The sequence below is a fragment of the Aegilops tauschii genome, chromosome 1 (genome assembly GCF_002575655.3).
Source record: "Aegilops tauschii subsp. strangulata cultivar AL8/78 chromosome 1, Aet v6.0, whole genome shotgun sequence".
Classification (NCBI taxonomy): Eukaryota; Viridiplantae; Streptophyta; class Magnoliopsida; order Poales; family Poaceae; genus Aegilops; species Aegilops tauschii.
In genome coordinates this window covers 219,356,692-219,370,011 of record NC_053035.3, presented here as the reverse complement: position 1 = coordinate 219,370,011, position 13,320 = coordinate 219,356,692, and the positions used below count along the sequence as shown (strand labels likewise).

At 53.5% G+C, this 13,320-nt stretch overlaps 1 protein-coding gene across 6 annotated transcripts; it reads left to right on the top strand.

Annotated features, from left to right (window-relative positions):
- Positions 1–213: 213 nt before the first annotated feature.
- On the top strand, positions 214–12,852 carry LOC109770049 (katanin p80 WD40 repeat-containing subunit B1 homolog KTN80.3-like). Of its 6 annotated transcripts, XM_073511072.1 has the most exons (14): positions 214–462; positions 1,377–1,507; positions 1,625–3,573; positions 3,668–3,894; positions 4,112–4,212; positions 4,361–4,431; positions 5,100–5,123; positions 5,265–5,339; positions 5,434–5,577; positions 5,646–5,769; positions 5,892–7,860; positions 11,332–11,416; positions 11,564–11,828; positions 11,923–12,852. In XM_073511072.1, exons 5-11 carry the CDS (start codon positions 4,143–4,145, stop codon positions 6,191–6,193), a joined length of 810 nt encoding a protein of 269 aa, XP_073367173.1. In that variant the 5' UTR covers positions 214–462; positions 1,377–1,507; positions 1,625–3,573; positions 3,668–3,894; positions 4,112–4,142; the 3' UTR covers positions 6,194–7,860; positions 11,332–11,416; positions 11,564–11,828; positions 11,923–12,852. The 6 variants fall into 6 exon arrangements, with proteins under 6 accessions (XP_073367173.1, XP_073367174.1, XP_073367179.1 ...); XM_073511073.1 differs by lacking the exon at positions 11,923–12,852 and having other exon boundaries at positions 5,892–6,227; XM_073511078.1 differs by lacking the exons at positions 214–462; positions 1,377–1,507; positions 11,923–12,852 and having other exon boundaries at positions 3,435–3,573; positions 5,090–5,123; positions 5,892–6,227.
- Positions 12,853–13,320: the final 468 nt, after the last annotated feature.

The following is a 13,320-nucleotide window of genomic DNA, read 5'->3' as shown; positions in this document are numbered from 1 at the left end:
AACAATAAGGTTCTCCAATGTATGAAAAATAAAATTGACATAATCTTTTTTGAGGGAAAAAATTGACATAATTTGAAAATGGGAACGTCATAGCTTATTTTCTTATCATCACGGCTTGGACATTGACCGGTAAAAAGAACAAGAAAAACTCTCTAGAAAACAAGAAATACCTTTTTTTTTACAATAACCAAGAAATACTCTGCTGTGCTCTTTGGAGTTGCTTTTCCCCTCGCCCCGCTCTCTCCCTCTCACTAGTTTGTTGCTACAAAATCGGGCAGATTTGTAGCACCAATCGAGAAACGGCATATAATAAGGGGTCGATTCTGACACGCAGTTCGAAATCTTCTCTCCGCCGCCGCCGCCGCCGCCGCCGCCGGCCCGCCGCAGCGAGTAAAAATAATAATTCAAGCTTTTGATGACTGCTGCCGTCACGGATGGCTACCAAGCGCGCGTACAAGCTCCGTATCCTACTTCTTGCTCCGTGAATAATCTATTATCTTCTGGGAATCTCGAATCAGGGTGCTTTGAGCCGACTTGCTTGGGTCGGTGCAGTTAGGTTTTGGTTGGGTTGGGCTCGCGTGCAGCGATTACAATTGATTCCAGGAACCTACCTTTTGCATGTTGAGCTATTCTTGGGTTCATATTGGCCTTCTTAGTTTGTGATTGAGCTGAGTTGGTTCCAACGAACTAATGTAAGACGGAGTAACGGACAATTTTTTTGGGTGTGATTTTGCAACTGTGTGAATGGGCGTGTGAGTTTAGTGAAATGTCCTCTTGAAATTGAGGACTAATATGGCCAAAGAAAATTTTACATGAAACAATACGGTTTTCTGCTGAACATTAAATTGCATTTTTTGTGTTCAATTTTAATTCGAGAGAATGTGTGCTCAACAGTTTGTTTGTGAGGCTCCTTAAAAGAAAGTTTGTTTGTAAGCGTAATACTGAAATAAATTCAATCCTTGTTAGCTTTTGTCACTTTAGATATTGCAGCAAATATGATCATGTTGTTGGGTCTGAACTCCTGACACCTACTTTGTGGAAGTTGTGAAGCTCAATACTGAATCTTCAGATTTCGTTTTGTTAGACTCATTTAGGATAGCATGGATTGTAGAATTACTAAAACGAACCTAGTTCCACTCACAATATGGTGTTATTACCTGTTCGATGTTGATACTGAAGTGCAGAACAATTCTAAATTTCTAATTGATGGCATGACCGCACAACTATTTTGCTCTGGGTTTTAGTTGACTATGTACCTAGTGGGAATGTGTATTCCAAAACAATACCAGAGAGCGAACTCTGACATAAACATTTAGCCTGACTTCATGGATTTATATCAGGCTACAACAGTTTCATGTTTCCTTGACAATGCCAAGAGGAGTTTGTTGCGCATGCTTCGGATGTCACTTGTGCCAAGTTTGGGAAGCGAACATCAAGAACTCTCATCACTGGTGGGGAGGATCAGAAGGTCAATCTTTGGGCTGTAGGGAAACCTAGCGCTGTCCTGGTAATCTTATATGGGGAGTTTCAACACTTTCTATGTCATTGAATTTTTGGTTGGTAGTCATTTAGGTGGTTGCTTATGCACTTACAATTACAAGTGAGTGTCACTATGCTTTTGCAGAGCCTCTCAGGCCATACAAGTCCAATTGAGTCGCTGAGCTTTGATTCCTCTGAGGTTATGATAGGTGCCGGAGCAGCAACCGGAACAATAAAAATATGGGATATACCGAAAAAGGCTTTCGCCCCGCTTTATAGATAAAGCAAACCGCCCGAATCAAACAGCCAACAGAGTTCACACACACACACACACACAAACACACACTCAAAGTCACAGCCGCACAGAACGCACGGTACCAAAGGGGTAAATGCGGAGGGCACAGCTCAACAAGCCCAAAGAACAAAAGGACACACACAAAAAAACCGCCACGGATGAGTCCAGCCTAATCAGGTTCCGGCGGTGGTGGCGGAAGCGGGGGCGCCATGCGGAAGGCCATCGATCGAAGGTCCTGGGGGCGGCTAAGCGGCCGCCAAAGCTGCAAATAGCCACACATTTTGAAGATCGCGTCAGTCGCACGTCGCAACGGAACTTTCTGAATAACGAGCTTGTTGCGAATATTCCAAAGCGTCCATGCAAGGATCCCAATGCACAACCATCTAATATGGCGGTAACGCGGGGAGGAGGCATCGATCTCCGCGAGTAGGTCAGGGAAGTTGGAATTGCACCACTGTCCGCCGACCGTTTCACGGAAGCACGACCACAGGAACTGGGCAGTGGAGCAGTTGAAGAAAATATGGTTCGAATCCTCCACCGTGGCGCACAGGGGACACATCCCGTCCCCGGGGCCATTGCGCTTGCGGACTTCCACCCCAGAGGGGAGACGTCCCCGAATCCACTGCCAGAGGAATATCCGGATCTTGAGGGGGAGACGAATGTCCCAGATCAGGCTAAAGGGCTCAGGGCCCAGCGAAGGGGCGATGGCAGCATACAAAGACTTCGTGGAGAAGCATCCCAAGGGCTCCAGACGCCACGCCATGGAGTCGGTGGCGCCCTCTACCTGCATTGGCAAGAGAGCGATGTCCTGTAGAAGGGCGTCCCACGCGTCAACCTCCTGGGGGCCAAAGGAGCGCCGAAAGGCGAGGCGCCCTAAGTCAATAAGGGCCGCTTCGACGGAAATTCGGGGATCTGCCGCAATGGCAAATAAGCCCGGGAAGCGGGCGGCCAGAGGGGAATCTCCAAGCCAGCGGTCGAACCAAAACAGGGTCGAGGACCCGGAACCCACCGAGATGGAAGTGCCAATCCGGAGCACGGGGAGGAGCTGAGTCACCGCCTGCCAGAACTGGGATCCCCCAGAGCGCTGGCAGAAAGCAAGAGGTTGTCCTCGGAGGTACTTATTCTGAATGATGGTAAGCCAGAGGCTGCCCTCCCCGTTGGCAATACGCCATAGCCATCGGGTCAGGAGAGCAATGTTCATGCGATGGGAGGATAAGATCCCCAGACCTCCCTGGTCCTTGGGTTTGCAAATGTCCGGCCAGCTCACCATATGGTATTTTTGCTTGTCCCCCTCGCCAGCCCAGTAAAATCTGGACTGATATTTGGCCACCTCCTGGTGAAGCGTCTCATGGAGTCTATAGAAGCTCATGAGGAACCAGAGAAGGCTAGCCAGCGAGGAGTTGATGAGGATTACCCGCGCCGCCTTCGAGAGCCACCGGCCCTTCCAGGGCTCGACTCGGTGTTGCATCCAGGTCACGGAAGGGCGGAGGTCCGCTACGGTGAGGCGAGAGTCACTAATGGGGATCCCCAGATAGGTCGTGGGGAAAGAACCCAGGCGGCAATTAAGCCGGTCCGCAATGCCCTGGGCCTCCACCGGTGGGTATCCCAGCACCATCACTTCGCTCTTATCAAAGTTGATGGTCAGACCGGACATCCGTTGGAAGCAGAGGAGGAGGAACTTCAGGTTGGCAATATCGGACTCGGAGCCCTCAACCATTATTATGGTGTCATCGGCATATTGTAGGAGGGAGACCCCCCCCCCCCCCCTCCTAAAATATGGGATATCGAGGAAGCAAAAGGTGTGAACCAGTCTTCATAACGCTTGGCTGTATTTGAAGCAAAAAGATCAACTGTAATTATATCTTGTAACTATATCTGATTTTATTGCCACAGTTTTTCGAACTTTCACTGGGCATAGATCAAATTGCGCCTCTCTTGATTCCCACCCTTTTGGAGATTTTTTTGCGTCTGGGTCTTCAGATACAAACATGAAAATATGGGACATGCGGAAGAAGAGATGCATTCACACATACCAGGGTCATACCGGGAGGATTGATGTGCTTAGATTCACTCCTGATGGTCGGTGGATTGTTTCTGGTGGGGCTGATAGTTCTGTGAAGGTAAGAGTTTGAACATGTCTAGTAAATATGAAAAAAAAACCTATTAAGCTGTACCACAGAAAAAATTGCAGGGGAATCTGCTGATTAGTCCAACCTATAAAGTTGTCATATATGCTAAACAGAACTAATATCAACAAGATGAATAAACACATGCTCTAGCGAAAAAATATCTTATATTTCTTCGGTCACTGATTATTTTTGGGAAATATCTTGCTAGATCTGGGATTTGACAGCTGGAAAGCTCTTGCATGACTTGGCTTCATGAAGGCCCAATTAACTGTTTAGATTTTCACCCCCACGAGTTCTTACTGGCCACAGGTTAGATGGATGACCATATTACTGTAAAACCTGTACAAGAATATAAGATATGTTCCCAGATAACATTTTCCTCCAAAATTAATTATACATCATCTAGACTTGGTTAGTTGTAACTTTTGCTTTCTGTTCTTTCCAAAAACTTCTGCAGGTTCAGCTGATAAAACTGTTAAATTTTGGGACCTTGAGACTTTTGAGTTGATTGGATCTTCTGGACCGGAGGTATTATATCTCCTAATTGATGATTCAGAAAGCTCAGGCTCTACATTTGTGTCTCCCTGTTCATGCTATCTTTGTGTTCAGATTGTGAAATAATGTAGTTCTATAAACACTATCATTATGCAGTCATCCAGCAAACTTATGTCCTAATAAAATTTTACAACTTTTCTCGAGCTGCATTTGATCATACTCTTGGCTTCGATGTAATTTAATTTCAAACTGAGTTCAATCACTATGAATTGTGTTTGTCCTTTGTAATTATGCCTAAATCTGACCCTTTACAAGGACCCAAGGGAACACGTCAGAACAGCATTAAGCATTGATTTCATGTATTTGTAACCAGAGTCATGAAATAGTACCAAGTAATGCTGACCATGATTCATAAATTAGTATATCGGACCAAATGTTGTACTGTACCTGAAATTGTGAGCCACGTAACATGAGCCTTTAGTTGTTTATAATCATTTGTTAATTTCAAGTTTCTTGGTTTGTTTTTAGAACAAGTTTCTTGTGTATGCATATTTGAACTCTTTTATAACTTTCAGTTGGTAAGCCTGATGGTGCATACCCTCTCTTTTTTTTTAATCTTCTGTACTTGAGCTATAAGTAATTTTAGTATCCATTTATCTTGTTTTCATCCTGGATTTAACTAATTTTTCAGCTTCATGCAGAATTGTCGGGAATACTATATGCCGGTACAGATTCTGACCACAGCTACTCTGTTATTCATATTGTATATAGTTTCCCTATGGGTGGATGGGGATTCTTGATAATGACCAAATTAACTATCTGTAAGTGCTGTAGTCAATACTTATCGCAAGCTTCCGAATTTTCAGGCTAGTGTAGTTCGTTCTATGACATTCAACAGTGATGTCAAAGCACTTTTTTGTGGATTACATGAAAGCTTGAAGGTAGATACTCTAATAAAATGTCAAATTCCTCATTTCAAGCTTGGAACAAATGATGTCATAACAAAATCATTGCATGTTATCCTTTTGCTTGCAGGTTCTTTCATGGGAACCTATCATATGTCATGATGCAGTTGATGTTGGCTGGTCAACATTAGCAGATCTAAATGTACAAGAGGGAAAACTTCTTGGTTGCTCATATAACCAAAGTTGTGTGGGAATATGGGTTGTGGACTTGATGGTATGATTCTATAAAATTTATTATGTTAGCATGAGCAGTTCTGATATGGTATTAATCCTAAACTTCAGAAATTTGATCCATACACTGTCGGTAGTGCGGAAGCATTTTGGAATGGAACTGGTAATGGGCCATTACAAGCTGATAATAGCATATCATCAATGCTGGGAAGTTTATCGATTTCCAGAAGACCAGGTACCCGTAAGGAGTTATTATTATCTCATGAATAAGTGAATAACATTTCATTTCCTAATCTTCGCCTGTTCTCTTTTAGTTAAGATTTTCACCCCAACACTACCTGTATTTGTTTTTAACAGAAGCCAATGAAACATCCAGTACATTGCTTAAGCGCCCGATGTCTGCGTCGAAAGAAGCTTCTGTACCAGCTTCTTCTGCAGTGAGGAAGAGATTATCAAAAGCACCTGGAATAAATAATCTTCGGCTGACAAGAGCTGAATCTGCACCTCTTCTTTCTCCTCGGGTTAGATTGAAGCCAAATTCTACTGACCACCAGAAGAGACACATAGCTAATGTCGGGTGGTTGGTGCGACATATGCCAAAGGATGGCTTATCATTGTGGGAGCCAATAAAACGTCGCCGGTGCCTGGAAGCGGGATAAGGCGAAGACATGCACGCCGGCGAATCTTACCCAGGTTCGGGGCTCTCCGAGGAGATAACACCCCTAGTCCTGCTCTGCGGGGTCTCCGCATGATCACTAGATCGATAAAGAGTAGCTACAATCGCTCCTAGAGCTGTTGGGGTCAAGGGAGAGGAAGAACAAGGCTAGCTCTTGCCTCTCTCTATCTATGGTGTGTGTGTGTGCTATGCTTGGAAGTCAAACATGCAGAGGTGCGAACCCTTTGCATGGGTGCTCCGGGGGGTTTATATAGGCCTACCCCCCGGGGGTACAATGGTAATCCGACTGGGAACCGGCCCCAGCCGTCAGTGTCTACGCCTGCCAGCTTCTCCGCCGGCTGCTGGGTCCTGCCGGCTGGTGGGTCCCGCCGGTTGCCGGCTACTCGGTCGACAGGCCGGCCCCACCGCCTAGGGTCTTGTCGGCGGCTGCTTACTGTAGCCGCGCCTCTGATGATGAGGGCTTTGTCGAGGTAAGCGTGGCTACAGTGATCCGCATCGGGGGCTATCACCGTAGCCTCACCTCGTCTTGTCTCCTTAATGGGGCTCCTGCTTCGAGGAAGGGAGTTGCCGGCTTCTGGAGGCCGGCCATGCTCCTGGCCGACTAGGAAAAGCCGGGCCGCCTTCACGCCTCTCTCTGGCTGAAGGGGCCCGCGGTCCTTGGGCCGTTCAGGAGGGGGTCGTGGATGACGTCGCGGCTGGCGTGGCTACAGTGCCTGGCCGCACGGGGGACATCCCCCCGTACGGCCTCCTGTAGCCACAGGCGGAGGACGCGGTAGGGCGAGGTGGGGCTCCCGCCCTACCTTGATTTTTGGGGAAAAATTACTAGGTATACGTATACGTATATCAGTCGAATCGATCAATAAAACTCCCGTGAAACGATTTACTGGGCCTCGGCCTGGTTGGGCCGTCACAGGCTCACAGCGTATCAGGCTGGCTTCTCTCGATCCACTCAGCCACGCGCCCACGCACGCGAAACGCTCCAGAGGATCAGAACCCTCGCTCGAAGCCTCGAACAGATATAGGGAGTGCACGACGGCGGGACAAGGGCGACGGCCAGAAGGAGCTTGGCGGCTCGCCGTGCGGGGGCGAGGGCGGCGTTCAGCCCGACTGCAACCTGCAGGAGAGCGCCGGGAGTGGCGCAGCTGCGGCCAGCAGGAGGAGCACGCGTGGAGAGTGGAGACGGCCGGGGTGCTTTCCCGGCGGCTACAAGAGCTCGCCGTTCCTGGCGGGCAGCAGGAGCTCGCTGCTCGCGTGACAATTTGAGTTCGACGGGCAGAAGGAGAAGATGGACAGGAACAAGAAGGGGAAAGGGGCGAAGGACCAGCAAAGCGCCAAAGCCAAAGGGCATTGGTAAATTTCTTGAATTTTAGTGCCATTTTGAGATAATTGGTTTGATATACAATGATGTGGTAGTGATTAGTTGCATTTTATGCGATAAATTGCAAATTTAAAGAGATATTTTGAGGTAGTTGGTGGTCATAGCGGCTCAATCCAAGTACACGGGAAAGTGGCAATGATAGGGGCCAATCTGTTCATCAAAATAAAGTGAATACCATGGAACTTATACAAGATCACCTTGAGCTTTTCAAAAGAAGGGTAGGGCACTACCATTGCCCGGGTCTTCTACACGCTATTAAAGTTTACTTATCGGTATGTTTTAGGTTGTTCTTCTATTTAAAATATGTTTGCATTTTCATTGTATTTGGCTATTTTGTTTAGGATCATACGAAAATATTGTTGTGCACTATTGGTTCGTATTATTTATGTTGGTTTTGCATCAAAAAAAACTTGTTGCTTAAGAGTTCGCCCCACCTCAAAAAAGTTTCGTCCTCCGCCACTGCCTGTAGCCGTGCCCGCCTCGGGCTTAGGGGGTCGTGGGCCGCACTGTGGCCGCACCCCGTCATGTCGCCGTTATGTAGGAGTGGTTGTGGTCTTGGCCGGCTTCTAGGAGTCGGCGTCCTTCTTGGCCGGCTTCTTGGAGTCGGTTAGGCTGGGTCGCCTTCCGGGAGTCGGCTTTTAGAGGTAGCCGGCCGGAGAAGGCGGCCCAGATGCTTGGAGTGCTTGAAGGCCCAAAGGCCTGATAAATTTTCTTAAGAGCCAGGGGTAGTCGGTTAGGCTACCCATGGCCACTTACTCCGACAGTAGTCCCCGAAGCTGATCGGGCTTCGAGGTGGAGTAGGGTTCGAGAAGCTCGAACAGCTTCCTATCGCGACAAGCCGGCAGCTGGGAGCCGGCCTTGGTCAGGCACGCCGCCTGAGCCGAAATCTTCTGGAGTCGGAGGGCGGGAACCTGCTGGCACGTGCGCCGGGCCTCGGGCCGTTGGCGTGCCACGTGGCCTGACAGCCTGCCAGCCCACGCGCGCGACGAGACGTCGCCGCAGGAGGGGGCCCGCCACGTCCGCAGCCCGGCCCAGGCGCGGATCCTTTGCATCCCGAAACCGCCCGCACGTTCCGTGCGGCAGTTTCGGCTCGCACTTATGCGTAATAAACGTGAGTCGTGGGGGGAGTGGGCACGGTTAATCCCACGTCTTCCCCCCACGTCCGGCCTCTTCGGCCGCGTGAGGCTATAAGTAGGGGGAGGTGGAGGGCGGCAGACCCTCGCACGCTCCTCCTACTCCCTTTGTCTTCTCGCCTTGCTTGTTCTTGCGCCAGCGCCTCGCCGCCGCGCTCTTCCTCCACACGCTTCTCCGCCGCCGTGCCAGCTTCCGCTATGCCTCCCCACGTTGAGCAGCTTGGCGGGGATTGGGATGGCTCCATCGTCCACAACGACCACATCGACTTCCTCCGCGACACCCGGCGTCTGCCCAGCAAGGACAAAGTGGAGGTCCGCCTCGCGCCGGAGAAGGAGGTCAGGCCGGCGCCGCAGGAGGGCGAGCGGGTGGTCTTCCGCTCGCACTTCCTGCGCGGCTTCGGTCTGCCAGTGAGCGCTTTCTTCCGCACCTGGCTGGACTTCTATCAGCTCCAGCCGCACCACCTCACCCCCAATGCGGTGGTGCTGCTGTCGGCCTTCGTCACCCTGTGCGAGGGCTATCTCGGCGTCCTCCCCACCCTCGAGCTCTGGGGGGAGTTCTTCCAGTCGAAGCTGGGTACGCGCAGCAAGGGCTTGCCGGCCCACACTGGCGCCTTCATCGCGTCGCGGAGATCGGGCGCCGACAACCCTTTCCCCGTCATCACGCTGATCCAATCGGTGAAGAAGTGGCAGAAGTCATACTTCTATGTGCGGAACATCGCTTCTCGGGGCGACTACGTCAACCTGCCGGCTTACGTAGCCGGCCCACCGGCGGGGAGGCTGCCCCAGTGGTCCTTCCGGGCGGTGACGCTGTCGCAGGGAGGAAACGCCGCCATCGCCCGCCTGCGGGTGATGGTCCAGTCGGAGGGCCTGACGGGGCCCGACCTTCTGGCCGCGTTCGTCACGCGCCGGGTCCTCCCGCTCCAGAGCCGGCCTCATCTGATCAGTCAGATGAGCGGCCAGCTCGATCCGAGCCGGATGTGCACCAAGGAGATGCCGCAGGCCGACGCCGCCGACATGGTGAACTACCTCGCCAACTGCCAGCTTCCCGACGACTGGCAATTCGGCAAGGAGCCATACAGCCGCGCTAATCCTCCGCCTACGGTACACTCCCTTTCTCTTTTTCTCTTTCTCTCTCTCAGCTTTGTCGCCGAGTTCCTTCGGGCCGACTCTAATTCCGTCGGCTCGCTCTTTTTGACAGTCCTCTGCTTTGACCGGCCGGCGGGGCGGACGCGGAGCGCCGTTTCGTCCGCGACCGGACCGAGCACGACCAGGAGGACCCCGACCTGGGGGCAGTCCATATGGAGGACGCCACCGAGCCGGCTGGCGGTGAAGCAGGCGGCGCCGGGCTCTCCGCTACCTTTGAGGACTGGCCGGACGAGGACGAAGCCGAAGCCGTCCCGCATCGCCAGCCGGCGTCCGGACGCGGCGCGGACTCCTCCGGCGCGCAGCCTGCTCGGGGTAGAGGCCAGAAACGTCGCGCCACCTAGGGCATGTTCGGGAGCCGGACGAAGAAGCCCAGGGGTGGGGCGGCGGCCACCAGGCGGGAAGAGGCGGCCGCGAAGGCGGCTCGCTTCCGCAGAGTGGTGAAGCAGCCGCAGGCTGTGTCAGCGTAAGCTTTCTCTCTTTCTGTGTATTCTCCTTCTTTCTTTTCTTGAGTGGTTTTCTGAACCTTTGTCTTCTTTTCTTTGATCAGAGCTCCACTGTCACTCGAGCGGGCGGCTGCCGGCTCCGTTGTCGAGTCGCCAGGGGGCTCTGGGAGCACCACCCGCCGCGTAGATCCTCGCGCCGCCCTCCTGGAAGCGACGGAAAGGAATGCGCGGGAGGCGCGGGAGGCGGAGGCACGGAGGGCAGCCGCCGCCCAGGCAGCTCGGGAGGAGGCGGCGGCGAAGGCGCTCGCCGAGGCTGCAGCCAAGGCCCAGGCAGAGGCCGAGGCCGAAGCGGCGGCAGGGGAGGCCTTGATGGTCACCCCCCTGCGCGCCATGGCGCCCGGGGACGCGGATCCCTCGCCAGGGGGAGCCAGCGGTTCCCAGCCGGATCTGGGAGGGAGCGGCGACGACGTCATCTTCTTGAGGGAGGCGCCGGGGCCGACTCCTCCGACTGGGGCGGCCCAAGGCGGCCAGACTGAGCCTGCGCCCGCACAGTCGGCGGAAGGCGAGCCGGCCGCGGGAGCTGCGGTGGCGGTCCGGGTTCCGCCAAGCCGGCGCGCAGGGAAGGCCGCGTCGGAGCCGCAGAAAGCGGCGTCGGAGCCACGGCCGGCCGTGGGCTCCAGTTCGTCAGCCCGAGACGCGGAGGCGGCCAGCGCTACCTCAGGGTGGACGCCAGGCGGAGGGACATCCGTGGTGAACATCGCTGCGCAAGACGTCCGGACCCGGCTCCAGGGCCAAGCCGCGGCGCTGAGGCAGTTCACCGACGAATTCCTCGCCACGCGGGCTGCCATCCGGGTTAGTATTCTCATCTTCTTCTTGATTTCTCTCGTGGGGGCGCGTCAGCGCACCCACTGGGTGTAGTCCCCGAGATTCGGGCCGACTGCTGAGCAGTCGGCTCGGATCTTCCTTGATGATTTCTCATCGTTGCTTTTGTTCTCACGTCGGTCTTCTGTCCATCTTGCAGGACTATCACAACCTCCGAGCGGCCGCCTTCAACTCCCAGGCTCGGGAGCTGACGCAGAAGACCGCCGATCTCACTGAAAGCCGAGGTATGTGACTTGCTCTTTATCTCATGTGGGGGCGCGTCAGCGCACCCACTAGGTGTAGTCCCCGAGATTCGGGCCGACTGCTGAGCAGTCGGCTCGGATCTTCCTTGATAACTTCTCATTTCTCTTCTTTTTCTTCTATCTCTGCAGCGGCCAACGCCAGTCTGAGGGCGCAGCTGGGGAGTCCCAGACTGCTTTCGTGCCAAGGACGCGGAGCTCGCCGCCTTGGTGCAGGAGCGCGACCGCCTGGTCAAGAAGCTGGCCGACCAGGAGGAAGGCCACAAGGCTGCGCTGAAAGCTGCGCAGGATCGCGAGGCCGCCCTTCAGGCCGAGTTCGAGACGGAGGCGGCCGGCTGGGCAGAGGTCAAACAGACTCTGGTCTCTGGCTATGGCCAGATTGAGGACCTGGTTGACGGTAAGTCATCTACCACTTCGTCCTTTCTTGCCGTCCGCCATTCGACTTGTTTTTCTGATTTTGGAGTTTTTCTTTCCTTTTCTTCTTCGCACAGAGTACTTCCCCGGCTATTCTACTGCCGCCAACCAGGCCGTCGAAGCCCGTCGCCAGGCGAAGAGGCAAGTCGGCTTCGAGATCTCGCCAACCGCCGGCCGTTCGCTGGAAGAGCAGCTCCTGGCGATCCAGGCTCGCATCCAGCCGGCTCACAGGCTGCTCCGCCGGCTTCAGCATGCCGGGTCGCAGGTCTTGGCCGCCCTCTGGCCCGGCCAAGTGGTCCCGCGCACTCCCAGCCGGACTGCCGACTGGCTGGAGGTGGCCGTCGGCCGCTTCGAGGCTTGGAAGGCGTCAGCGGCTCGCTCCGGCGCCAGGCGGGCGCTGGAGTTCGTCAAGGCCTGGTATCCCGGCCTGAACCTGGACCAGCTGGCGACCTGGCGGCAGCAAGCCGACACGGAGCTGGAGCCGGCGCGGCCGGCCATCATTCGGCGGGCTTCAGCGATCGCCGACTACACCGACACCAACGTCTTCGCCCCCGAGGTGGACGACAATGGAGTCGCCCAGCCGGAAGATTGGTTCGGGCTGGACCCGGTGCACAGCGAGGACTCGGCGGAGGAGATCGACTCCAGCGACAAGGGCGAAGAGGAGGAGGAGGAGGGTGAAGACGCCGAGCCGGCTGGTGAAGTAACCGGCCAGCCTGACCGCGCCTCTAGCACTACGTCGCGTGCGAGTGCGTCTCCTGTCGCGGGAAGCGGTCAAGCCGGGACCAGCTAGACGGCCACTCCCTCAGCCGGCGAGCTGCCTTCTCCGACCAACTCGGCCTTCGCGCCTTTGTCTTCTTTCTTTTGTTTCCTGTCTTGTTACTTTTGAACAATGTTTTTGGTTAAGTCTGCACAATTCCACCCACTGGGTGTATTCAAACTTAAGTCTGTTGCCGGCCTGTGGGCGGCTTTATGTACATAAGTTATGCAATCGGTCTTTCCTTGTTCTTTCGCTTTTTGTCCTTCTGCTGGAATTAAGCTAAGTTTTTAGGAAGCCGGCCAGCCGGCTGCTGTGACAGCCGGCAGGCATATATAGAGGCCGTCTCTTTGCTATATAGGTTAGTTGTTCCTTAGCCTTTTTCGTGTGGGCGTCCTTTCTGTCTTCTCTCTTGCTAGTCGGACAGTCAGTTCTTTGAGCTGCGACTTTCAACAAGAGAGGACTTGGGAGCCGGCGCACTACTTTGCTGACTTTGGGAAGAACTTAGAATATAGCTCAAGGCGGCCAGTCCCCGGGCCGACTAGTCAGACCCGGTGCCGGACGAGAATTCAAAATGTAATAATACATTCATGGATATGACACTCGTCATTCATAGATAAATAAAAGGCAGTCCACGAGTACTGTTCGGGGGGCCTGTTGGTTTGTAACGTAATACAAAAAGGGGTAGTGTGATACATACTGCTTTTCAGCTGTAAAATCG

Bases quoted from the DNA above. Each gene is read 5' to 3' on its own strand.
- LOC109770049 (XM_073511068.1), top strand. From the start codon at position 8,920: ATGCCTCCCCACGTTGAGCAGCTTGGCGGGGATTGGGATGGCTCCATC.